Source organism: Neolamprologus multifasciatus, chromosome 6 (assembly GCF_963576455.1).
Source record: "Neolamprologus multifasciatus chromosome 6, fNeoMul1.2, whole genome shotgun sequence".
Lineage (NCBI taxonomy): Eukaryota > Metazoa > Chordata > Actinopteri > Cichliformes > Cichlidae > Neolamprologus > Neolamprologus multifasciatus.
The window spans coordinates 14,000,609-14,027,051 of record NC_140444.1 but is presented as its reverse complement, the minus strand read 5'-3'; the positions used below and the strand labels follow the sequence as shown (position 1 = coordinate 14,027,051).

The 26,443-nt window shown below is 40.3% G+C and overlaps 2 protein-coding genes across 4 annotated transcripts in view; one reads left to right on the top strand and one right to left on the bottom strand.

Moving 5' to 3' along the window:
• Nucleotides 1-252: 252 nt before the first annotated feature.
• On the bottom strand, nt 253-2,986 carry LOC146516619 (beta-2-glycoprotein 1-like). The gene is made up of 8 exons (XM_085164238.1): nt 2,829-2,986; nt 2,350-2,529; nt 2,105-2,201; nt 1,949-2,025; nt 1,604-1,789; nt 1,267-1,446; nt 839-1,036; nt 253-445 (listed from the first exon to the last, which is right to left on the bottom strand). The coding sequence occupies exons 5-8, from the start codon at nt 1,641-1,643 to the stop codon at nt 333-335; spliced, it is 531 nt and encodes a 176-aa protein (XP_085020364.1). The 5' UTR covers nt 1,644-1,789; nt 1,949-2,025; nt 2,105-2,201; nt 2,350-2,529; nt 2,829-2,986; the 3' UTR covers nt 253-332.
• A 3,040-nt stretch (nt 2,987-6,026) lies between these two features.
• prkcaa (protein kinase C, alpha, a) overlaps nt 6,027-26,443 on the top strand; it is a 136,888-nt gene continuing 116,471 nt past the window's right edge. For all 3 annotated transcript variants that reach the window (XM_085161651.1, XM_085161649.1, XM_085161650.1), the window contains exons 1-2: nt 6,027-6,406; nt 8,094-8,125. In XM_085161651.1, coding sequence (XP_085017777.1) covers nt 6,240-6,406; nt 8,094-8,125 — 199 coding nt within the window. In that variant the 5' untranslated portion in view covers nt 6,027-6,239. The remainder of the gene's footprint in view (nt 6,407-8,093; nt 8,126-26,443) is intronic.

The window sequence follows — 26,443 nt, the reverse complement described above, 5'->3', positions numbered from 1 at the left end:
AATTATGTCAGCCTCTCTCATGTTAATAGCTTTTTATTAGCCACAGGCTCTCTGAGCTATACTTTGTATAGCCGTCATCTGGTTAGGAAGTTTAAACTTTTGAATGAGCCATTTCTCACAAGTTTAGCATATCTGACTGAAATGTGAAAATCATTAACACACATAGTTTAAATTTTCATATTTCATAGCAAAGTCTGGCCTGTGTATGGCTACGGATACAGTGTGTGTTAATAAGTGTTAATGATTGCACACTTTCATGACTGACCAATGATATTTTATTATCAGTTGAATACAAGAAAACAGACAATGCCATTTAAAGATAGCGGCTTCCATCAACGTGTGATTGTAACGTTTCCTGGACTTGAAGGGAGGGGGGGAGAAGCACACATCGTGATTTCTGATGGAAGCGTTTTTGGCCTCAAGCTGTAATCCATCCTGCCTGGTTCTAAAAAAAAAAAAAAAGGGGGGGGGGGGGGGGGAACAAGACAGAAACAAATATATTACTGCAATCTTTGAACATCTTCATTTGACTGCATGGGCTTTCTAAAAACATCTGGAAGCCATGTGACAGGAGTATTATTTAATTGTTTGGGGGTTTTACAAAAAAATGTAATGGGTTGTTTACAGTGAAAGCATGTGAGGCCGAACATGTTTATCATGACCCTAGTTAACATAAAATAAACAAGTTTTGAACAACCAACATGTCACAAAGGAAGAAGAAAGAAAGTGAAACTGCTCTTTGATTTTCTTTTTTGGGTTTTTTTTTACTCTTGGGGACCTGAACACCACCAAAGCTACAACTGCTTGAAAGACATTTAGCGAGTTAACAGGAACTCACCCTCGAAGCATCCTGGGATGGGCAGGTTTCCATCATTACAAGTGGTGGCCACAGGGTAGCCACATTTGTCAGTTTTGTTCAGACAATAGAAGGCGACATGTTCTCCATGGAGGACTCTGTTTGGTTTCAAGTCTCCAATCCAGATCTTCTTGCCGTTATAGAAAATACGGCCTCTTTTGATGCTAACTGTGCAGGGAGCTGGGTGAACAAACAGAGCAGCTGAAGCATTTTCATTGGACGTTACAAATCCAGTCTGTGGCTTATAAAGAGAGTGCTACATGCTGAGACACCAACTTATTTCTCGTTAGAGTGAGAGAGCGGACACTCATGAACACAAACCATCTGAACCTATCAGAAATGTTTTGGAATAGTTTAAGATAATGCTAGAATTTCAGCCCGAGGGAAGATCTTGTTTTCCTATGACTCACCCCTGCAGACCGGCTTTGATGACCAGTTTCCTGTGTTTTGACACTGTATTTCATCCCGACCTTCCAGAACATAGTGCTCACTGCAGGCATACCTAACCTTGTCCTTGTAGCCATGTTGTCTCATCACAGCAAAGGTGATGATGCCGTTCGGTATGTTTGTTGGAATTGGGCAGCTCACGTCTAGAATAAGGTTTTGAATAGGAATTAAACAGTTACCAGCAATTTCATAAAAACAAAAACAAAAACATTTTAAATAAAAAAATGGAAACAACATTTAGAGCAACAAAATTTTCCAGTTTTTTGTGAAGATCCAAAACAAAAGTAGACGTCTGCATACCTCGACACACCGGCGGTTCAGTTACGCCTCCGTTAGCCATGCAGAATCCTCTCTCATATCTCGGTGCTTTAGGTGGATTACACTCATATGTCCAAGCTTGGCCATACTTAGTTGTGGTTGCAGTCAATGGCTTATCGTGGACAATCCTACCATCGCTTGGTGACTTGGGCAGAGGACAGTTCACAGCTTTAAGGAGAAAAAGAGGTCCGATTAGAGTTACACTGACAAAAGTTGAATTTGTTTTCTGTCAGCTTATTTTAGTGTACGATGTGCATTGGCTGTTCTCTTTGCTGTCCATTAAACATTAATGGTTTGATTTTCGCTCTGTACATTTTCCTGGATTACCTTTGCAGAGAGGTGGTGGATGGCTCCAGGTGTTATCATGTAAACATCTGCTTTCATTGCTTCCTATTAAGACATACCTGATGACAAAAAGTTCTCAGATATATTAACTGCAAACAAAACTGTGTTTTGGGGTTTCATTCTTGCCGTCGCTCTTACCCATCATCACATGTGAAGTTAAGCACGCTCTTGAATGGTACTTCTGTCCTCCCCTTTGCAAATGGCTACAGAGGTCTTGGGATCTGGCACATCTTAGCTAGAAAAATATGTCACAATATGGACAGCAGTGAATATTCTGTGGTTACAGAATATTATAAGCTGCAGGATATTAAAGCAGTTATTACTGATTGTGTCTAAGACATGTTCAGGAGGTCCCACGGCCTAAAATTACGTTTTTTACTCACGGGAACATGCCAGGTTTGCCTGTGTCCATTCTCCTGTGGCAGTGCAGGTTATCCTGGCCGATGGTGTCCTTGAAGGCAAGTACCCCTGTTCACACGTGAGAGTCAGCTCTTCTCCAACATCATACACACGTTTTAGTGTTGAAGAATCAATCCCATCAGTGGTTGGAGGTCTGCTACATACTGGTTAAAGATCAGGCATAGAAATGGTCACGTTTGGAACTAAATATTAAACTTTGTATTTTTTTTTATATAACACTGCACTAAAACTCTGTGATCTATTATTCAGATAATGAGGCTTTCAACTGTAAAAACGTCACACGATAAACACACATGCATGAAATGCACAAATTAAATCATGAACAGCACAATCACTGACAGAAAGTCAAACGAGATATCTTGCAGCCCATAACTCCTAACAAATCTGTTTAATGCTAAAATACAAATGGTATAAATGGAGCAGTTATCCTCCTTCACCTTACCTTTCACTGATGTTACAGTTGTGTATAAAGCTACTTGGCTGAGGAGCAACAAAGCCAAAGCTGGAGACATCTTCCTGGGTTTGTAGACTCTCAGTGTTCCTGCAGATGTGTAAGGATGAGGATCAGGAGGGCTCCTGAGTAACAGGAGCGTGATAGCTCTGTCCAATCAGATGCTAGAATAAACCCCTATTGATTGAGCACAAAGGTTGAAACTGTTGTATATTTACCCAGAGTTGATTGATAACTTTGATTCGTTACAAGAGCAATCAGCAGACACAAAGAATTACATGAACTCACAAGAACTTAACATAAAAACTTTGCTGTGCAAAGAATTGTCAATGAATAAACGTAAACATTACTTATTAGTAATGTATTTTTGCTCCAATAAAGCAGAGAGCAAATAATTACCATGATAATGCCAACAACACAAGCACATTTAACTGCACGTGTTCTAGTTTGAGTTAACTAAAAGTTGTCCTTTAGCTCAATGAATTTAGAAAATTGTGGGTTATATCAGCATACAAAAGGAGATTACTTCTAAAAAAAAATAAAAAAAAAGAGGAAACTTTGTGACCTGCAGGACCATAATCAGTGAAATTATGCAAAACCTAAGTGGGTCAGAGGATTTGTTGATTGCCAGCAATGCCATGTGTCCTTCATGGACGAATTAAAGTATTCAGATAGGCTCCACTGATTTATCGTAAATCAAATTACTCAGGAGGTCTCAGAGTTTTCACAGGGATCCCTTAATATTCTTGAAACACTTAACCATACACTTACTACTATACCGTTCACACTCTCAAATGCCTTTGGAGCTATTTTTATTTCAAAACTTTTCAACCTGAATACTTCAGACAAATGAGACTCTTGTGACAAAATCACAGACAATATGCTTTTATTACTGATAGCGTGGCTATGGGAAGAACATTAGATCTGCTAACCTAATTAAGTTTAGAAGAGGAAGAATAGAGATAGCAGTGCTGTACCGCAGGTCAATGGACCATAAAGGAATTGGTAAACTCAGAGAAGTCTAACAAATAGCAAGCAATTCAAAACAATCCATGCAGCTGTGACCAAATGCTTCATATGGGAACAAATAGCCGAGCTGAAGCAAATAGCATTAGTAAAATCTGCAAAATGGAGAGTCCAGTGAGAGACATATTTATAACTCCAATCACAGAATTTGAGTGAAATCTTAAGCACATTATTAGAGAGCTTAAATGAGAAACTGTGCTTTATTAACCAAGTGAGAACTCGGTCTCCTGGTGCTCAGTAAATCCCACCTTTTACAAATGCTAATATCAACACTTTCTGCGCAAATTGTGCTGCAATTTGATTCAAAGCAACATGAAAATAACGGATTCAAATGTAAGCTGTGTGGTGTGATCAGTGTCATTATCTCTTTGTCCTCAGTACTTTTCCACACGACCTGTGGATTCTGACTGCGTGCAGTATGGCGTGCCAACCCAAACAGACTTTTTACATGTGTTGATCAAAATCCCCAATCGTGGTTATTTTATGCTGTCTCTAAAGAGGGCACAGACAATACTTCTGAAGACAGGCAAAATAATCATCTAATTTCTTCTGACTTGACGACAAGGATGAATATGCAGATTATCAAACAGTGCCTGAAAGAATGGATCTGTCTACAACCGAGTCACCGTGAGCAAAACTCTCGATTTTCCTACTTTTTCTACCCACCATGCGAGAATATGTATTGCGCTATTTTCTCCACGCGATGACGCCCTATCCCAAATTCCTGCTGTGGGATCAGGGGCCTCCTCCCACCCACAGCAGAACCTGTTGGGTGACATCAGCCCGAGAGGAAAGGAGGAAGAAGAGCGGAGCCGCGTCAAAGTCCGCAAAGAAACCAGGAAGTTCATCTTCAAAATAAAAACGTTAATCGAAGAAAACGAGTCAATGGCTGAATTGTTGAGTTCTTAATTTAGTGCCTAACTAACCAATCAATCACTGTCTTCTTTTTTAAATTCGTGCTTATAATTTAAATGGTGAAGTCTTTCATAGGGAGCTAAAAAAAAAGAAAGATAGAAGTGGTTTATGAATGTAATCCACGTTGATCTGCGTTTAACAGAGTGGATATGCAGAGTGGTTTCACTGGCTCTTTTTCATCATTTGAAAGGTTGTGTGTGTTTCTTTCATGTATTGTTTGACAAAAAAGGGGCACCGTGGACCGCTTTCTGCGACTAAGATTAAAGGACGTGCAGACACGGAGATACTAAGGACCCTGAAAAGGATCCTGACCCAGATGAATTATATTGCATTATAAAGAGAGGTGATTTTTAATAGTTTACCCCACTGAACAATGGCAACACACTACAATACATTTTCAGCCCAAAGAAAACATTATCATCTTCATTAAGCCTGGGTTTGTTGCTTGATTATTCTAGCTTCAGTCATAGTTATTATCGTATTATTTTTTTTTAAATGAAGTACTATTACTACTAGTACTAATATGATGCCCATAAAAACAGTAATGAAAATAAATATCACAACTGCACAGAACCGTACAAAAACAACAATCAGGCAAATATTTACAACAGTAAATTTCTGCATTACTCGCACAATACCGATTGATGTTTTAAATATCATACTTATTGCCAGTATGCAGTAATTATGAACCGACTTCTTTTTAAAGGAAAGAAAAAAAAAATACTTAGGCCCTTTTCAATAAAAGCTCCGCACGCGGTCTGCACAGCTGCAGGCAGATACTAAATAATTCATTTAAAAAAAGGCTTCACAGTATTATCGACTGACTGCTTTCTGTTGCTCAGGTGAACAAAAACACTTTTTGTGATTTTTCCCCTTTTTTTGTCAGTTTATCTGTTCATTTAACCATTCAAACGAACTGAAATGTTCGATTTAAATATAATATGATGCAGATGAATGTTTCCCCACTAGGAAATGCAAATGCACCGCTGAATGCAAATCAAAGACTCGGTAGTCCACTCCTGAGATCTAACTCTGAAAAGGTTGCATGAGCAGTTATGTTAGATTGGATTTTCTGCATGCTGCAGGTAGTAGTTTTTATTTTTGTTTTTAAGGTATGTGTTAGGATATAGCAAACAACCTCTTACACACGCACTCTAATTAAGAGAGAGAGAAAGAGAAAGAGAGGGAGAGAAAGGGCCTTTATTTTGAAGGGCCAGACAGGAAGCAGCCCTTCTCAATGTGGCTAGCCTGTCCGCGTGCACCTCTGTCAGTGGAGCAACCCAGTGGTGTCGACAGGCAGGGAAAGCCCTCACTGACTGTAAGTACAGTGTCTCCGGTGAAGACCGCCGCTCCGCACTCTTCCGCCGCGACATTGAGGGCTGCGCGTCTGAACGGACTGAAAACCACCCCGAGACAACAACGCAAAGCTGTTGCATTGTATCTTTTCGTTTTTAGGGGGACATGGCTGATGTAAGTTTGAACGAGTCGTCCTCCGCGGACGTCGCAAATAGGTTTGCTCGGAAAGGCGCCCTGAGGCAAAAGAACGTCCACGAGGTCAAGAACCATAAATTCATAGCCAGGTTCTTCAAGCAGCCGACTTTCTGCAGCCACTGCACGGACTTCATCTGGTAAGCTCTTCCGTTACCCACCTCCACCCCCTGCCTGACTGCAGCCTGTTGCATATTGGATAACTTCAGTCGAGAGCCTACACTCAGCTCGATGATGTAACACAACTGCAGGCTAACTTTTCCCTTCATAATCCTGCGATCCATGCACTTCCTAAAGACTTTGCTACTAGTGGAGAATCAGCGCAGGAGCACTAACGTCGTCATAACCCTTCCTAGCAGCTCCACGCTTCTCCAAGGATCCCAGTCTGTTGTATTATTGTCAGACCTCTCACATTTTCATGTTTGTGTTGTCTACTAATGTTGCATTTTCTATATTAATCTGTTAAACTTCCAACTGGGAGAGTTCTCAATAAGAAACGTAGTTAAAGCGCCTTTTGGTCCCAGTAAACCTCTGTGAGGACAACGTCAAAGCTGCAGCACATTCCTGCAAGGCAGAAACAACTTCAATGAAAACTGTGCCAAAAGCTTCCCATTGCTGCTGTACCAGCCAAGACTGGACCTGTTTGAAGTGCTCTGATGAGTAACAGGTTCCCCCTTCCTGGCACCTACTGTAGTTGGCCTGTTCGAATTTTCAATTTTAAACTGCTAGGGATTTTTTTTTTTTTTAACTTGAAGCAGCTCAATCGCTGGCTCAGAGTGAGCCAGTATGGAAAAGCACTTCATCTACTCTACGTAGACTGATTTATGCATGTCCTGTTTTGCTGAAACACACTGGTGTAGAGGCACAGATTATTGTCTCTGTGTTGCATTTGTGTTTTCCTAATTTGTGGCTCATGAGGAGAAATGCATTTGGATAACATAATGAAACACAAGTTTCCAAATGCTGTAAATAGTCTGATTCCATCTATACACACTAGGCGGTTCCAGTCTGTGCAGCAGGTCTTTAATCGCATTATGTTACTGTTCTAAAAAGCGTTCATTTTCACATTTTATGCCGTATCTTAAATGTAAGAGGAGGAAACTTGCAGACAGCTTTGCAGAGTTAAACTGCTCCTCTGTTGTTAGTGGGTGTGTCTTCCAAGAGCCTTTTTTCCGTGTAAAGCTAGTATAGCACTGACAGCTTTACACAATGACCTATGTTCAACCAAGCGCCACTCCTTAGTGCAAAGCACAAGCTCCGTATAACCATAATTATTAAGGCAAACAGCTTGTTGCTTTTCTTTATGAGGTCAAAGCTTCCCTGTGAGGGCTTTGATTGATGAGGATTTCTGTAATGACATTGTGATTAACCACAGATCAACTCCGCAGAAGAACAAACTCAGTATGGGCACAAAGGATCTGCACACCTAACCATTACACCGGCGTGATTCTATAGGACTGTGATTCACTCCAATTCAGCCACAAGAGCCTCAGTTGCAGTTGGCCTTTCAATTTGTTTGAAAGGTGCTGGATTGGGTTGAGGTCAGGGCACCTCAAGGTCACTCAAGCTTATCCACACGATAGACAGAGAAATACATCTTAATAGGCAATGAATGCTTTCAGGAAAACATGAAATCCCAAGAACCGTGCAATGCTCTTCTTTAATAGTCATGGAAAACATGAGACACGTGGGTCCCTGGATTGAATGAATGCGTGTACTGTACGTGTGCATGCATGTGCAGGTGAATGAATGGATTTACTGTGCACACGTGTTTAAAAGAGTGTGAGCACGAGCAACTGTTCAATTCGTCCTTCTTTCTTTTCACAGGGGGTTTGGAAAACAAGGATTCCAGTGCCAAGGTAAAAAGCAAAACTCATTCATGTGTGAGGCCTTCATTTAAAATGTGTGTAAGAGAGGCATGTAGAGTATGTTAAACTTTGATTTAGGACTATTTTGTCATTTTGTAGAAAAAAATGGTGTTCTTTGTCTGTCAAGTCTGCAATTAATTTATTCTGATGCTGTTTCTTGAATCATCACATTTAGGTTTGACAGATTTTGGCAATTTTCCATGCATTTTGCTGCACTAGCTCCATCTCATACGTGCAACTACAAGAGAAAATGACTGAATGCCTGTGAATGCAATTACTGCTTATCCTGCTGTTTTATTTTATATATTTGGAACTTTAGATAAAAGCAGTGTTTTGCTGTTTGATAGCCATGCTTTTGATACCTGTGGCACCAGGTGTATCCGTCGAGTTTAAAGTAATCAAAGTAATGACTGAAGTTTGGTGTGACATTTAAAGACTTATTATTATCAAGTTAAATGAAACTTCATCCTATAAAAACAGGCTTATCAGAAGTAGGGAAATTAGAGTAAACAAAGTGTGCTGAGCAGTAAATGTGCTATCTTAAAACAGAATCTAAACAATGGCGTGTAAGGCAGGTTAGGGAAACAGAAAGTGAAAGAGGGATAGGGAGGAGATGTGGAAAAATGTGGACAGTTTTCTTGTTAACTGCTGTTTTTAGCTTTAGCAAGCATATTCCTGAATTCCTCATCTAATTTGGAAAATCTGTGGACTTGCCAAAGCATTAGTTTGGCTGTAATTGCCCGGGTAGCAGGACAGATGATGTCCAACGAGATCTGGTTGGAGAAGTGAGCGAATTGTCCTAGCAGGTCAGACTCTGTCTTTTTACACTTAGGCCACCTCGCAGCAGTGAGAGGGCCGGGGCTGTGGGCCCTCCTTGCTCTCCCACTGACAGATCACTAACCAGAGTGTGTGTATCTCTGCTGCCTTCTCCCGCCCCGATTAGACAAAACACTGAGGAAGGGCTTCCATTACAGTCGTGCCATGAGCTTTCATGTTTTAATGGCGTTCTGCGTACTGCGCTCCCCCCACCGCCACAGAGAGAGTGGTGTTGGAGGAGAAAATAGCCTCATTCCTGAAGAAGGGAGTAATAATGTCAGTCTTCTAGTCTGAGTCTCAGAAGGGCTTCTTCTCCAGTGTTTGTTGTGTTGAAACAATTGTAAAACCTTAGCATTTGAGAAAGGATGGTTCAAATAAAACAGAGGCTTTAGACTAGATATAGGTAGATGCCTTTATCAGCTTTTTTTAGATTGATTTTTTGTTCAAAAAATGAAAACAACACATCACATGTTGTTTTTGATATCGCACGGTGCTAATTTATAATCGGCGTCTGCGACCGAGATGCAGCGCAGGTGGATTTTGTTTGCGTTGCTTTGCTGATGCATTTGCTTGGTTGCAGTTTTCGTCTGTGCAGCCTTTGTTGTTGCATTGCTAAATTACTGCATCAAAACCACCAACTATTCATGAACTAACTGCAGGATGTGTGTCGTTCACGGAGACAGAAGACGCTCTTTCAGTGGGAAACTTAAAGATAAACACTTTGTCACATCAAGTTTTAATCTCAATGATTCATAGACTACTCTCCTGAGAGTGTCAGGGAGAATGAGACACACAGGGGTTTTAAGTGAATCACAGCTCATCTTACTTATTCATGTAGATGGTTCATAGTGCCGTTAAAGGCGTATGGTATGTCTGGTTAACGTTTGCGCATAGGAACATGCGTATTAGCCCGTGTCTACATGGAAATCCATGTTTGACCCGTGGGCACGGCTGCCAGCAACCTCACACCCACTCTTCTATGTGATCGCCTCTCACACAAGTGAGATGTTGCCTGTTCTCAAGCTTTGCTCCTACTTGAAAACAGGCTCGGTAATGAGTCACTCTAAGGTGTCAGAGTGTTGATAGCCTAACATGTTTTTGCATAACCTGACATTATCGTCAGCGTGTCCGCGAGCCCCCTCCTCTGCTTTCACAGCAAGTTGCCATTTTCCTCCTGCCTCATTGTTACTGTTGCAGTTTCTAATACAGGCGATGATAAACTCAGAGGTGGAAGGCCGTCGCGTACACTCATGAAACACGAGCACAAATGGTGTCCTGCAGCTTTTCTCTTCCCCGCTCAACGCTGGCCGCACCTTTGTTATTCCATCATAAATCCAAGTGTGGACCTTTTAAATAAATTATGAGTCCGCCTCATCAAGACAGAGGTGATTGGTTACGCTGCAGCCAGTCAAAGAGAGAAAGGTCCCTACTTTCTAACATCTGCTTAGCCATCAAATATTAAACTTAAGCTTCTGTAAAATGGGGGTCAAGTCCTCCAGCAGAGGCAGCGAGCCTCTCGCTGACTACTTGAAGATGACAAAGTGATGAACTGGAGAGTGGCATTTCTATAACAAGAGTGACATTTAATTTTCAACCGAGTAAATGTCCCTTTGCTAAGAATAGGCTGGGCTCCACTGTAATACATCATCAAGTGTAGTTTATGTGTTGAGATTTTGCGTCATATATTTAAGCTCAGTGAATATGTTTATTTTTGCATGTATTCCTTTTTTTTTTTTAACATTTTAAGATTAAAAGCTAGAGCTCATCAGGTTTACTATTAGCATACACTCACTGGACAGTTTATAACGTGTACCTCTTCAAGAGTGGAGCAGTTAAGATAGGCAGGAAAAAGAGGAAGACACACAGCAAATGGCAGCAGGTCAGTGTTAAACCCAGGCTGCTGTCATGTGGCATATGGTCGCCTACTCACCCACTGAGCTAAACTGGGGCCCCATTCAACTGATTCTAAAGGCCAACGTCTAATCAACCAATCGCATGGCAGCAACTCAGTGCACCTAGCTGTGTAGCTGTGGTCAGGATGATCTGCTGAAGTTTAAATTGAGCATCAAAATGGGAAAAAGGGTGATTTAAGTGACTTTGAATGTTTTGTGCTTATTGGTGTCAGAAACTGCTGATCTGCTGAGATTTTCCTGCACAACCATCTCCAGATGGTCCGAAAGAGAGAAAACATCCACTGAGTGTCAAATCTCTGGGTGCAAATTCCTTGTTGATATCTGAAGTCAAAGAAAAATGCCCAGACTGCTGAACGGACAGCGATAGTAACTCACATAATCACTCTTTACAACCAAGGTATGCAGAAGAGTATCTCTGAATGTACAGCATGTTGAATCTAGTAGTTGTGGTACAGCTGTAGACAAACACAGCAGGTGCCACTCCCATCAGCTAACAACAGGAAACTGAGGAAATTCACCAAAATTGAGCAATAGAAGTTTGGAAAAACGTTGCCTAGTCTGATCAGTTGCTTTGAGCACGACAAACGATTCTTCGTAGTCGTCACTCAGAACATCTCAGAACATCAGAGCACCCTTGGCATGTGGCAGGTTGCCATCATGGATGTGCAGCTGACAAATTTGCAGCGGCTTTGTGATGTAATCATGTGAGAATGGGCCAGAATGTTTTCCAGCACCTTGTTGAATCTGTGCCACGAAGAATTAAAGCACGTTTGAGTTTAGAAAGGGGTCGACTACTGCTACAGTTGCAGAGTTTAAACTATCCAGTGAGTGTTTGTTTGTTAAGTCGTCCTAATGATGCCACATGTTAAACTTCAGCGTGTAGAAATAATACTCAAGGGAAGCTATTAACATGTTTGACTTCATACAAAACAACACAGTTTATTCTGAACATGAATGTCTGTGGTCACATGTGTAAAGAAGGAAAATCAGATCTCTCAATGTGACACTAAAGGAAAGTTAATGTTGTGGAAACAAACAAGCCGTACAAACAGTAACCACCTTTCTAGATGGTATCTGCATTGTGAACAATCTGTCTGTCGTCTTCTGGCTACTTTTCCTGCGGAGTCTTATTTCAAGCTCCTGGCCTGCTGTCGTTGTGCAGCAGCGCATCTCAAATCACTATTTAGATGACGCTGTAATGCAGTCAGGCCGTTCGTACTCGTGTCACTCAGCTCATTTACTGTTCATACCTTGTTAACATCACACTGTCTCTGGAAATCTTGAAACTTGAGATTTTTTTTGGAGGATTATTTCCAGGATTTATTATTTTCACCTCTTGATTTGCCAATGTTTAATCTGATGGTTTGCTGTTTTGCTTAGTTATACTGAGCTGTAGAAAAATCCTCCTTAAGTATTTGGGGAACAGGTGCTTTCTTCAAGGGCACCTGTTTGACACTTTATGAAATCAAACAGTGCCATTTCAAAGTTCTGCCTCTAGTGGAGATTTCAAAGGAAGGTGTCGATGGAATTATAAGGCCATTACTCCCTGCCAGTGTAAGCCGAAACACAAAGCCATAACAGTCTCACAGTATTGATCCTATTTTAGATTTTTATTAATAACAAGCTTTTGAGTCCATCTAGTGCTGCTAATGCTTGGTTTTGTCCGCTTTGACAGATATGAAGCAGGAAATTGTTACTCAGATCTCAAAAACATGTGCTCAAGAATTGATGTTCTTTCCTGGCCTTTGTGTAAAATGGCAGCAAATGCAAAATCAATTGAATAATACGCGTAAACTTCCTGTCTGTACTGGCTTTAATATAAACAGGGTTGTTTGAAGCTACAGCTGAGCAACAACTAAAACGTCGGTCGAGTAGAAGGCAGAGCGAAAAAGAAAGATTAGCTGAAAAGCAGGAGGTCTCCTTGTTATTCACGCAGGGTATTCCTGTGATGTCTTGTTTTCATCTTCCCACACTGGTCGTAATGCAGATGATTTCTGGAGTGCTGAGGCAGCTGATGGATATGTTCTCACATAATGGTTTCTTGAAGATGACCTGTGAGGTCGGCTTTTTTTTTTATACAATTCAATTTCAAGCCAGGCTCGGTATTGCACTACGGGAATCACCCTCTGGTGTGCTGTTGTAGAGCAGGGGTGTTAAACATATGGCCCTGGGGCCAGAATTGGCCAGCAGAGGACTCCAGTCTGGCCCATTGGACACCTTTGGAAAATATAAAGGAGGGGGATAGACTTTGATTTTTTTCACTGTATTTTCGGATGTTTTAAAGTCATGTGTATGTGGCCCACAGTGTAGAATGAGTTTGACATGCCTGTTGCAGAGAAACCCACATTCCTAAGAGGAAGCAGTGCACAACGCGCAGCCATACGTGCATTTATAAAATGAGATTACTTGTTGCAGGGATTACGTTAATCAGCCTTGTTGCTTCTTTGATGCTGAAGTGTTGGATCTCGCTTTGATAGATAAAGAAAGATCATGAAGTTTGCAAATGTCTTCATTTCTGGAACTGCGTTGATGTGCAGTCACTTTATTAGTCTTGGGCTGCTCTCTGTTTATTTAGAAAATCCTTGTCCACACCCAGCGTCATCCTAATAAGGTGTTGACAGTCCGTGGAAAGTCCACGGTCTCCTTTCATGATGCTTGGTGCATGTATTCTTATGCTCAGCTGCTCAAACAGCACATTTCTTAGTTGTTTTCTGCTCCTATATCATTTAGTACTGAGATTTCAGCATCACTATTAGTGTCAGTGTTCAAAAGAAAAGGCAGAGTGTGTGCAGATAACTTATTTAAACCCTTCCCTCGGATTCATTATATATTGCTGGGTAGCCAACACTTTCGATTATATATTGCAAGTGTTGGCTAATGATGGCAAATTGTCCAACATGGACATGAAAGCACAGGCATTAAGAGCAGGAAGCCAGCATTTAAGGGCACCATTTCTGTTGAGTGGCAGATTAGGGCTTCGTAGTGAGAGGAATGCATTGGCTTGTGCTTTTACTTCTCCAGGGGGGCCTGTAATAAACTCCATCTTTTTTCATGAATGGTATGAGAGTTTATTACAATCTTAACCTCAGGTGGTCTGAACACTAATGCATGCCTAGGTGAGTAATGCTCTTTGCAGCTAAATGATTTTAAAAACAGGGATGTCTGCAGTATAATAGTGAAGCCAGCGGCACAAGATATTACAAATATAATATAATCTCTAAAAATCCACACCAGTCATTTATTTAATATGCAGAAGTGATACAGCTTATTTTTTTTTGCGAGCACTGTGCTCAGCTTGGTCTCTTAAATGCAATGCAATTATAATAATTTAGTTTTGTAAAAGCAATGAGTAGAAATTACCAAGGGTTTAAAATCCTCACTGAGTGTCCCTTGAAGTACTAATCCATGGACCTCCTGGTAAGTGCCTCTTCAGATTGTGGGCATGTAAAAATAAATTTATAATTTTAATGACAAAATTAGTAGTTATTACAGTTTTCTCCTCCAGTTTTCCCCAAGCACCTTTTTTTTAAATCTAAAAAAAAAAAGAAGCTAATAAATATGGAGCAAGAAAGAAAGAAAAACGCAGAGCACGGGCATTATTTTCTAATTCTAACCATTAAAGATATGAAGATCATTTTTTAATTTTGTCATTTGGTCCTGATGATGATGATGATGAGCCACGAAACCCTTGTGGTGTCGAGTTTCTTATGTAGCATCAGTTTCAGTCAGGGCTTTGGACACACAGACCACTCTGCAACATCTGTTGCTTTATCTCCGCTGCCATAGTGGTCGTGCCTTTGTTTGCACCTTCATCTCTCTGATTTTTTTCCTGTCCTCTAAAGCAGCGGTATACTTAGAACAAAGAGGCAGATCAATTGCTTACAGCTTTGATGAATTATCTGTAGCAAAACACCGCCAGCTTTCTTTGTTTCTTTCTCGTCGTCTCTTGTCTTTCTACCTGTTTGCTGGTTTCTCTGTTTGCCCTCTGTCACAAAGCCGCCCTATATTTCACCCTGTGTCCTGACCCAGGCCCTGGGGTTTCTCCTTTAAGGACACACTGCCTTTCTTCATGTCTTTCAGCACAAACGCACTCTAGCATATCCATTTCTTTTATCTCCTCCTGGCAAACAGGGGAAATATTCAGTTTCTGGTTGTTGAAGGGTGTTTGTTTGATACACTGCACGTTTGTGCTGTCAGGAATAGGATGTCCTAACTGCAACCTTGATACTATTTTGGCCCAATAGTAGTTAGAGATAGAGAAAGATACAAGATTCAGAGATCCTTTGAGCAGAGCAGAGCTGAGCAGAGGCAGCGTGGCATATGTGTGTGTGTGTGCATCTGTCTATGAGATGCAGAGGGAAAGGGCAGAGTTCAGGTTTGGCTATATTTAGAGTTGTTCCTTGGTCCCCTGAAGATATACAGTGCTATGCAAAGCATTGGATCTGTTTATAGGATGCTTGTTCTTTTGATGTCTTTTTGGATTACATAAGGGCTTTATCTAGGAATGCACACATGTTGTGCAGATGTTATCAACCTAATGATTTCACTCAGGATATTGTTCTTATGCAAACTTGGGTCATTGTGACAGTGTGTTTTTTTTTTCTTTCTTTTTCAGTTTCTGTGTGTTTGCTCAAACTAAAACAACCGCAAGCACAAATGTTCCGTCATTACAGGAGATTTACTATTTTGAATAGTTTCAAGTTGTTGATTATTTCTATCTGTTAGAGAATTCACAAACAGTTCAATAAGGAGAGATCATTTGGAAGAACTGAACGTGAGATTGAGAAATTAATCTGTTAATTATGAGGCAATTAAACGTCAATGACCCGTCATGGCAGAACGACCTTCCAGCTGTGATAGGATTTAGGACAGGTCTCCCTGGAATCTAGATGTTGGTGGTGGTGAACATGAAGAGTGAGGCTTGGATGGAGCTCTAGGTGCCTTGGTGAGGTGGAGATGGCAAGGTGGTGTGTTGCAGGAATGAGATTTTGAAAGGGAGAATGATGGAGAGCACAGAATGAATGCAGAGTGGAGGCTGATTGGCTCAAAGAGGGCGGGCGGGCGAGCAGATGATTGGACTACAGTAACGATGTCAGTGTTGAAACAGACAGTGTGGGAAGGTGGTAGTGATGCAATGAACAGCCAAGCAGGCAGATGACTGACTACAGATCTTCCGTATTAAACTTATGCATGAGAATCATTATATGCATAAGAATCATTATATGCTGTAAGAACCTTCAAGTGAGTACTTAAACCTGTGTAAGACTGAGGCACACTAGTCGATCAATTATGGTTAAAAATAACTAGAAAGGAGGGAGACAGTGCAGTAAATTGGTAAGCTTCAACAAATGAAAGACTAGTCTTAATTTGCTGGATGCAGAGCAAAGACGTGAATCATATGAAATATGTTGTATTGTTTTGTGTGGTGTCTATACTTAGATTAATCAAAAATGTAAAAATATACAAAAGTAGACAAAATGCATTCTGTTAAAAGTTTCAGATCTTAAATCTACACTATTAGCTGCAGATCTGGCTTTTGACGAGAGCCACTTGCGAATAGGAAGCATGTATCTCGATAAAACAAGCGCACTATCAACCGTAGACTGTATTTAAAAGACTTAATGCAACTCAATGCAGGTTAGCTTTTTCAACCTATGTTTGGATGAAAGCTTGGAACACTAACAGTAAACAAATTGAGTTAAACAATCAAACCTTCCACAGAGTTCTTATGCAGGGGGGAAAAATCCACAGAGACCAAAACCATTTTGATGCAAACATGCTTTTTGACCCTGTAAGGTTGGGCATGTTAACATGGGGATCTATGAGGATCGACTTGCTTTTGGAGCCAGCATCGAGTGAGCTCTTTCAGTTTTTTGAACATCTCCTTGTTTAGTTTATTTTTCAGCAGTTGCCACTTGGTATCAACCAGTAAAATCCCTTCACCAATACTGATGAGGCCAAGAGGTCCAACATAAGGAATGATATCGGTATAATTTAACCTGGTGCATGTTGAGGGATGCAGAGAGAGATATTTCTTTTTTGACAGTTGTCATGATAAGAAATTCCAGTAATTACCTGGGAGGAGTCATGCTCGACTCATGTGTAAAAGGCTGAAAACCTTTTTTTGTAAGATCAGCGGTATTGTCACGGTGATTTAAGTTGTCTGCTCTGTTGCATCTATTGAAATTAGACTGGAGTCAATGAGGTACCGAATTAACTTGTAGGTCACCCTCATTTTGGAAGAACGTCAACAGATGCAATCACTCATGTCAAACATGAGAAAATACACTCCTGGGCATGACATCATTGCACTGGTTACAGCTAGTGTCATATGAAAAATAAAAAACGGTGAAAACACTCAGATGCATGTAACTCCCAAGAAAATATGTAAATACCACACATTTTGGTCTTGCTCCCCGCAGTCATTCGAGCCTTTGCTGGAATCACAGGCAATGTGCTGGACAAACAGGAGCAGCAGGCAGTAAAAATAAGGTGTTAAATTAAAGTTAACGCTATTTACCTAAGTCCATCATCTGTCTTCTTAACTGCACCTCCAATTCAGGGCTACAGAGAGGCTGGAGCCTGTCCCAGATGTCTAATGCTTAATTTATGGTTTGATTGTGTCAGTTTCAAGAGGTATTTGCCTACATTGAGCCTATGGAGAGGGGTATTAAACCAAGGGAAAATTAGCTCTGGTGTAGTGCTCCAAAAACTGTAATTTACCCATGAAATGGACACTTATGGTCAATTTAGAGACACAAATTAACCCAATACCTGCGATAAAGAGAAAAAGTCACAGTGTGCACAAAGTTAATAGCATTTTACACTGTGCTCATTGTGTCAGAAGCTTATAAATCAATAAATCACATTTACGGCATCTTATCAAATTGTGAGAAACCCAGAGGATCTTGATTAAAGTCTGCGGTCATGTAAACCTTTTAGTCAAATGCCCGCCTATCTATTAGAAATGTTTTGATTAATGGGATAAGTCGAATTCAGTGTTGAAAAACGTGTCCAAGTGTATTGGAAAAGCTTAAATGTGAATAAAGGGTGCTTCAGATATACACTATATATTTGTCTTTAAGACAGAATTGAATACAGTTTTAGTGATGCTCTAAATGGTCAAGTGGAGCTGCTGGCTTGTGAATGTTTGGGTAATTTAGATTTCCCTGAAAGCCTCTCACCTCGCTTCCTGTTTTTTTTTCACAATCAATTCAGAGCAGCTGCATTAAGATTAGACTAATCCATCATGACAGCCTGCATTATTTATCACCTTAATTCCCATTATGCATTTGGGGGAAATGCTGTGTTGTGCTGCATAGTTCTAATGTGTTTGGTGCTGAATAAGGTAATGTTTGTCAGATTTGTCATCCTGCAGGGACTGTGTTGGAATATGTTAATCCCAGTGCTTACGGATTTATTATAAATATTGTTTTTAAAGTCAACACTGATGTTCAGTCAAATTTGTCAGTGTTTTAAATACTGTTTTGATGATTGTTGTTCCCTTGCGGCAGTGTTTCTTAACTCTGAAGTGGATAAGGTTCCCACCCTGGCTTTCATGGAGATTTTTGTGTACACGTTGCTGCAACAATGCTCATCATTTCTGGACAGGATAGCTCCTAAACAGAGAGAAATGCATCCTCTGACACCTGCATGTCATGAGATAATAGGCCCCTGTTCAGTTCCTGATTGCATGCTGGTGCCCATTATGTAGCCCAAATCTGTCCCACGGTTTGATAAGGGGATTTGAGGGCAGGAAGGGGACCGACTGAGCAATCGCAGGTGGGATGACGTCCATTTTCCTGCTGTCACGCTTACGTCATGAGAGAGTTCATCTGGGAATGAAGCTATGGCTGCGAGGCATAGCAGAGCTTTGCTGACTTTCTGGTTATGTGCTCTTGCATGTTGAGTCAGATCCTGGATTTGAATAGGTACCTTTCTGCCATTAGCCCTGTCAACCTCTAATACTAACTATGCTTTGATCATCAGTGATGTCAGTTCTGTGATTGTGCTATGTCTGTAATCCGTAACAGAAAATGTCGTTGTAATGATGAGGTGTTTTGTTATTGGTTCAGCAACTAAAGCAGTAAATTCTATTTTATTTTAGGTAATAGCCAACACTTTTCTGGGCACAGTTGCACTTTATTCAGTACTCTGCACTTAGAGAAAAACCTTTTCACATTAGGAAGCATAAACTTGCATGAGATCTCTTGAATGTTTATTGATTGTTGAGCATTTTGGTGGTTGGTGTGGTTCTGTCTTCCAGGCACTTGGGTGGCTGCTCAGTGCCTGGTGGAGGCAATGTTAGCCATGAGTATAATTGATTAAAGTGTGGTTAAAAAGTGTGGGTAAATGTATTTGTGCAATTTATTGTGGGTGGGTGTTTGATTTTAGTGCAAAGTGGACTCTTGGTGTAGCCCTTACTCACCTATTTTCTAAGTTGCCCTCCCAGCATTTTTATTACAGTTTATATTATGTAAAATTATATTGCATGTTGGGAAATGTGTTCATCAGCAGCAGGGTATAAAGGGCTATCTCAGCTCAATTAGCGGTTGCTGAGGGTCGAGGCCACTAGTGTTTTTGAGCCCTGCCATGTTGAGCTCTGTACATGAGTACTGTGCATGATGGATAAAAATAATAAAATTTGGTAAAACCTGCCATCACCTGCAATCATTGTAGCTTATCTGCTTGATCATTTGCTCTTTATAGTAGTTCATGTTGCTTTGGAATAATAATATTTCACATGTTCGGGCAAGTAACACATTTTGTAGCTGAAACTGTAACTGCCCTCGCCTACAACAGAATCAACATTGCTCAGCTTTTGTTTTAGGCAAGAAAAAATCTGAATGAATTTTCATAAAAGTGGCACGAACTCAATCTTTAGAACGCCGAGTGAGTCAGACTTGGCCTTGAGCCTCAGTTTGTCTGTACTGCTGCATGGTCGGACATTTGTTTGTATGCCCATGTAGAGTTAGGTAAAAGAATGGACTGCCAGCACCTTTGTGTTACTGTGTCTGCTCTGTGTTTGCTCGGGCACCTCGATCTCGTGCAAGAGGAAGCGTTTGGCAGCTCAGTCGTAAATGGACTCAAGTTGAGAGCATGCAGATACCGCATGGTGAGCCAAAGTCTCAGAATCTCAGCTGTAGAGTGAGTCCCTCATTTGGTTGGATATAATTGATATTTATTGCTAGTTTTATGAGACTTGTCTTTGGTAATGTGAAACTTGTGACAGCTGCAAAAACAGCCGTTAAACGTGTGACTTAGTTTATAATAAGAAAAACACAAGGGTTCCCATAAGTAATACAGAATTGTGTTATTTTTAACTCTCTGCTTTGCAATCGTGCATGAAGCTATCCACCATAGAAGACATTGAGAATATTTCTGCACTTACCGTCCTCTGAACTTTATGAGATCATGCAATGAAAGCTACACTCCATTATACATTACCAATAAGGACTACGACTCCCTTTTTGCTTTCCTGGAAGGACTTAATTTACTGATGCTGGTATTGTGTTCACTGTAGCATGTTGCTCTCGCTGCCTTCGTCATCAGTGATGTAAACAGTAAATGTGCACGAATCCAGTGTATCCATCCATACTTTGAGAGTGCTTCACTATGTGGTAGTTTGACCTATTAAACAGACCTCTGATGGCTTAAGTAATGGTCCATTTAGATGATTAAAGCCACTTTCAGATGGTCGACAGTTCTGAGGGGTATAATTGTATCATAGGTGCTTAATGGGAGCTTAACTGTAGCTTTTACTTGAATGAAACACTCAGACAGACCGTTTATATTTGTGAATGAGACCACCTGTTGCTCTGTCATTTGCTCGTAGGAAGTGTGCCTGCTTACTGGGATTAACTTTTAGGCTGGATGTGAGCAGCAGGGAACGGTCCTTCTCGGTCCTTCTGAATCAATGCTGTAATATCAACAAGTCACAAATCCCACATCTGTCTGTACACAAAGTAGGCCTCTGCAGGCTGCAGTACTCTAAGCTGAATCATCTGCCTTGCTATTTAGCACAGTTGGCTCCTGCAGTTAAATAAAGCCCTCAGTTTTAGTGTGTTGCTTTACATCAAAGGCTACTGATCATCAGGGGTCAACATCTAAGGTCCAGGCACTCTTAGGGGTTATTGATCAGGGCTGGTCTTAATTTCTTTGCCGATCTATAACTGCAAGTTGGGAAGAATTTACAGTTTAACCGATAGAATTCGTTTCATCAGCTTTAAAAGCATAGTTTGACATAAAGGAATGAAGAAATTGAAATAGAAAATGCTCTTTCTTTTGAAAATAAATAAGAAAAATTGTGAAAGGTAATTGATTATTCCAATATGACCAACTGAGAAAGGAGTGCCTTCAGGTCTGGCTTGTTTTTAAAAATATCACATATTCACAAACAGCGATTTCCTGTTTTCTTGTAATGGGTGTGGTGTGTGTGTGTATATGGAAAGTCCAGTGTGTAAATCTAAGGAGTCAATGTGGGTAAAGCCTCTCACATTTTTCCTCTCACTATGATGGAGTAACATTTGATCTTATGACTCGGAGTCTATAATCTTCCCGTCTTCTTTTGTCTTCGGAGTTTGATCTCGATGGCAGCAGAGACACGGCGCTGTAATGCATTTTGCAGCACAGTTTGTGGGCTTGTCAATCACTCTGTTATTTTTTCTGCCAGGTTTTGCATCTTTGCTTTATTGTTATCTACTGAGTTGGTGAAAAAAATAAACTCACATCTCCAGAGCCTTATGCAACAGTGAGTAGCCGCAAGCAGGATGGAGGCTTAATAAATCAGTCGCACAGACAGATTTTAAACAACAGCTTCCTTTGGCATATCCTGGGGGAGATTGTGAATGAGACATTATGACTGTGTCATTTATTTTTCTTGATTTAGCGGGATTCCATGCTTTTTGACTCCCCTTCCCCTGCACAACATAGCAAAAACACCAGATCGCTGCAATCCTTTGCACTGAATTCACCCATGGATTACAGAATACTGAATAATCCCAATGATGACAAATTTTGTTGGGCACTATCTTCTCTGTCATCACCATATGCCTGAAATTATTTGCACGCACATTCAGTTTGGGTTTAAGTTAAGAGTCATGTAGGCCTGTATGCCAGCATCTGCTTCCTGAATGTGGTGAGCGATGGCTTTCAACTTAATCCACTTCAACAGCATGTTGCTTGGTCTGTATCTGTTTTATTGTTCCTCCATAATTTATTCTTACATGTCACATATTGTATCATTTGTTATTTTTGAGTTTTCTACTATTCTGGCTTTTTATTTTACTCTTATGGGTCACTAAACGTAAAGCTGAGACATTATATACTTCGAAGTTAAAATCATCCTTACAAGTTTTGATGAAAGTTAAAAATTGAAGCAACTTGGAAACACCCAGAAGAAAACATTGTTTTCTGTTGCAATATTAAAAGATGCAACAAGCAGATATAAATAAAGGAAGGACTGTTATTAAAAAGTCATCATGTAACAAAGACCTCAGGTCTCTTAAACAGGTAATAAGGTGCATGAACAATAATACACTGGAGGATATTTGAATAAACAGTGTATGCCTGTATTATGTCTTCACAGAGATGAGATTTTTAAATGAATCAGCAAAGACAGTCATGCTCATTCTATCCTACTTGTGGTGAAATTATGGTTCAGCAGTTAGGGTGTGGTCACAGTTCGCTGGCAGTCCTTGGATGGTCTGTCCACCTGCAGAGAGCGTCTGTTGTCAGTGGAAGCAGTGTGCAAACTGTGCGGTACAACTGGTCTGTGGGTCACTCTCGCTTGTGCTGTTGATGGTCCGTCAGCCATCTGCAGAGAAGAGCGAAGTTATAATGTACAAATAGCTGAAGCGAAACCCAACCCTGCAGTTGGGATTTTGGAGGAGTGCATGAGCGCACGTTTTCATTGGGTGTAAACTCCTCTCTGTTAACTGTCCATAGCGAAATACATAAGCAAATGGACATAACTGTGCTATGAAAACGTATGCGTTACAAGCTTGCCTGGAATGGCTTCATCCAGGCCAGCATACTTTCAGTTTCACTTGTTCCACCTAAAGAAGCATTGCATTTTAAGTGAGTTTACTTGATGCAGTGATATATAATAATCCAATTACATATGCATATGTAGATCAGAAAAATCATTTGTTCCTTCACTGTACTTTAGTGAAATACAGTGTAAACTTGTATCATGACCTCATACTGGAACTATACATAGTAAGTCCACTACTGTGTGCTACTGGACCATGAGGATGTTACATTGCAGTCACTAATGGCTGTTAAGCTTTTATTAACAACTGGTAGACTTCCGGTCATTGCGTTAATACGCTTCATGCACATAGCTTTGTGAGTCGGCAGTAACGTGAGCACAACGATCATCACAAGGCTTTTGCTAATGGTTCTGGCTAAGTGGCTCTTAACCATCGTCATTATGGCCTTTGATGTTTCCTCGCAAACATTCTGTGATGTCGTTCCGAACAATTTTTCTAATCTAGACTTTTTTAAAAAAGATGACGCAAAGTATGTTTTCCCTTTCGTTTCACTATTTCCAAACATGAAATATTAAAACTTGATGTGAATATAATTATGTGTTTTTCTGCCAGTGCTGCTATGGAAGAAACACACACACACACACACACACACACACACACACACACACACACACACACCCCAATTGTTAACTAAAACAGATTTTAAGAGACTCTAATTTACAAAATGTAGGACAAATTTCACAGAAGCTATGATAATTGTAGTATTCGTAATTTCCTCTTCGCTGGAAGATCATTTGGCAAATTAGTTTTGATTGTGTTAGTTTAGGTTGATAGAGTGTATATTGATGAATAGTGTTCTCAGAAATACATTTATATTTGAATTTTGGATTAGATTTAGTTGCGGGCCTCTCTTATCACCATTAAGTGAAACATTAAAGTTGCACTACTGCTCAAAATATTCATCTCAGCAATAAATTCAGATAGGTGTGGTCTTAATTTTGTCCTTAAAGACAATAAGATGTGTCATCTCTCAAATTAATGCAGGCTCAGATTAATAAAATATTATTAGGACATAAAGAGTAACACGTATATACTTTTTACATCATCAGACTGTCTGACCTTCTAATTTTCTTTCACGGTTAAACACCACAGCAGGTTTCAACTAGGCACAAGTTTTGTTGTATTAATAACAACAGGTTGCTAAATAGACTTGGCTTTTATGTCATGCTGTTCAACCACAGCTGACCATAATGACACTGAGCAACAGCAATGAACTGTTTCAACTCTAGCTGACCTGAACGCACCTCCTTTGAACTGCAACTCGGTAAATAACGCACAGTAGAATAATACAGATTTTCCAGGTGACATGGATTCAACTTAATAAAAGGTGTACCTTCCAGAGGTTCACGCCACTTTGGTTACGGATCAGAATGCTTTTAAAACTGAGAGGGTTTGGTTAATCCATGGGGAGGTACAGCACTGAGCATTACCAAGGATTAGAGTAGGACATTACTACCACAATGCATTAGAAGAGTATTAGATAGCTCCATGATGGAGAACAGACTAATGCACCAGGCTCTGAATTACAGCATAATCTGCATTTAATTGCCATGAGTTTTGTTGTGATAATGGCATTATCTAATGGAAGAGCTCTGGAAGGGTTGGTATGAAGAACAAAAGGCAAGGGAAATGGAAGGGGTAGTGATGCAGTAACAGATGTGCGACTCTCACTTTAAGGATAATTATGCAGGCTGGCAAACCAGTGAGGATTTTTTTGTTTTAATCTTCCTTGCACAAAGATCCCTCTCGTTACAACAGAGATGTTTTTCAACAGTGAAAATGTCAAGAATGCAAAAACATTGAGTGACTATAATAGAACAGCTTTGTAAAGCATAACAATTCAATGCCTGTTTTGGATGAGGCACTTTGTCTGTTTGCTTCCAGCTATTACCAAGACCCATTGGCTGTTTCTGATACATTGCAGCGTTTACCATTGGGATTTGCAGCGGTGGTGTTGGTGGGCTGTGTGCGTGCATGTGCGCTGGACAGGAGATACATGCATGCTAAACAGTGCCACATCTGTGGTGTTCATCTGCAGATGAATGACATGCCAAATACCCTATGTTAAAAAATATTGTTGCATTATATAATATCAACTGCCTCTCCATGTTGTCTCTCAGCCTGCTCAGCAAAGTGGTACACAAAGCAGTTTTCTGCTTGCTGTATCCTCTGCTCATTGAACAGGGACAACTGTCATCAGCTGCGGCCCACAATGGCAGAGCTTGGGAAGCAAATGAGTGAAACAGAAGACACAACACTGACCTAGTCAGTGGTATATTGCTGGTATTAGGGCTGGGCCATATCATACTGTTCACGGTAATACTGGTATAATGTTGGGCAACGATAAGAAAATGAAATATCGCGATATAATATGGGTGCCTTTGTTTTCATACGTACATGGCGGAAAAAGCACGCAGATCGTTGAATGAAACAGATGAACCAGAACTGGTTTGTAAAAATGCTGCAACTTCAGTGGTGTGGAACTGGTTTAGCTTTCGTCCGTCAGATACACAACAAAGCACTATTTTTGGTAGAGCATGCTAGCGGGCCATCGTTATTACCGTGTTTTTTGGAAAATACGGCACACTTAAAATCAATTCAACATAATATTACCGTATTGTGTGTGTATAACCTCTTTTTAAGTTTTGTGGATATTAAACATGGTTATGCTGAGGATATGTCGGCCAATTTCCACTGGAAATGCCTTTTGGTTAAACTGTCAGCAAGGAATTTGTATTTGCACTGTTACATTTTTATATAACTTTAATGCACATAAAAAACAGCTGCTTGTTTAAGTGAAAATACATTGATGGTTTTTTTTGCATTAATAAAGTTGTGGAGTTGTAAAGTATTTTGTCTAGTGTCAATTATATCGTCAGTTATATCATTGTCGCAAATTTTCAAATGTATATCGTGATAAATATTTTTGGTCATATCGCCCTGCTCTAGCTGGTATATTAAGTACTAAACCAGGTTGCACAATATTCTTAGTTATTTCTTATTATACCTAAGCAGTCATCGTGTATTTGTAAGACTTAAGTGATCATCATGGTTGCTTTACCTTTTTATTTCCAGTATCTGAGTGAAGAAGAGCGCCTTGTATGTGTCATCGCCCGTTTAATAACATGTTCTAGGTCCTAGGTCTGCAAAAGATTCTGCTCTGTGCTCTGTTCATGTGAAATTACAGCAATATTTAAGTGTCAGAAGGAAGCAATAATGCATTTATTTTTAGTTCTTTTGACGTGTAATTTGTCAGAGCCTCTGCTAAGCCCTCGCAGTCTGGTGGCTCTACTCAAATGTGGTTGGTCTGTTACGCCAAGCCAGCCTCCCTCTGTGAGGACAAGAACATATGTCCTCACAGGATTGTTAACTGGTATTTGGCTACTGCAGCATGGACTGTATTGTGTACTTCAGAATTATAATAACAGACTTGAATATCATAGGCTGAGCCAGAGAAGCCATATAATTACCTTGAGCACTGAATTTTATTCATTTTTGAACGAATCTAGTGAAGGATCAATGCAAAT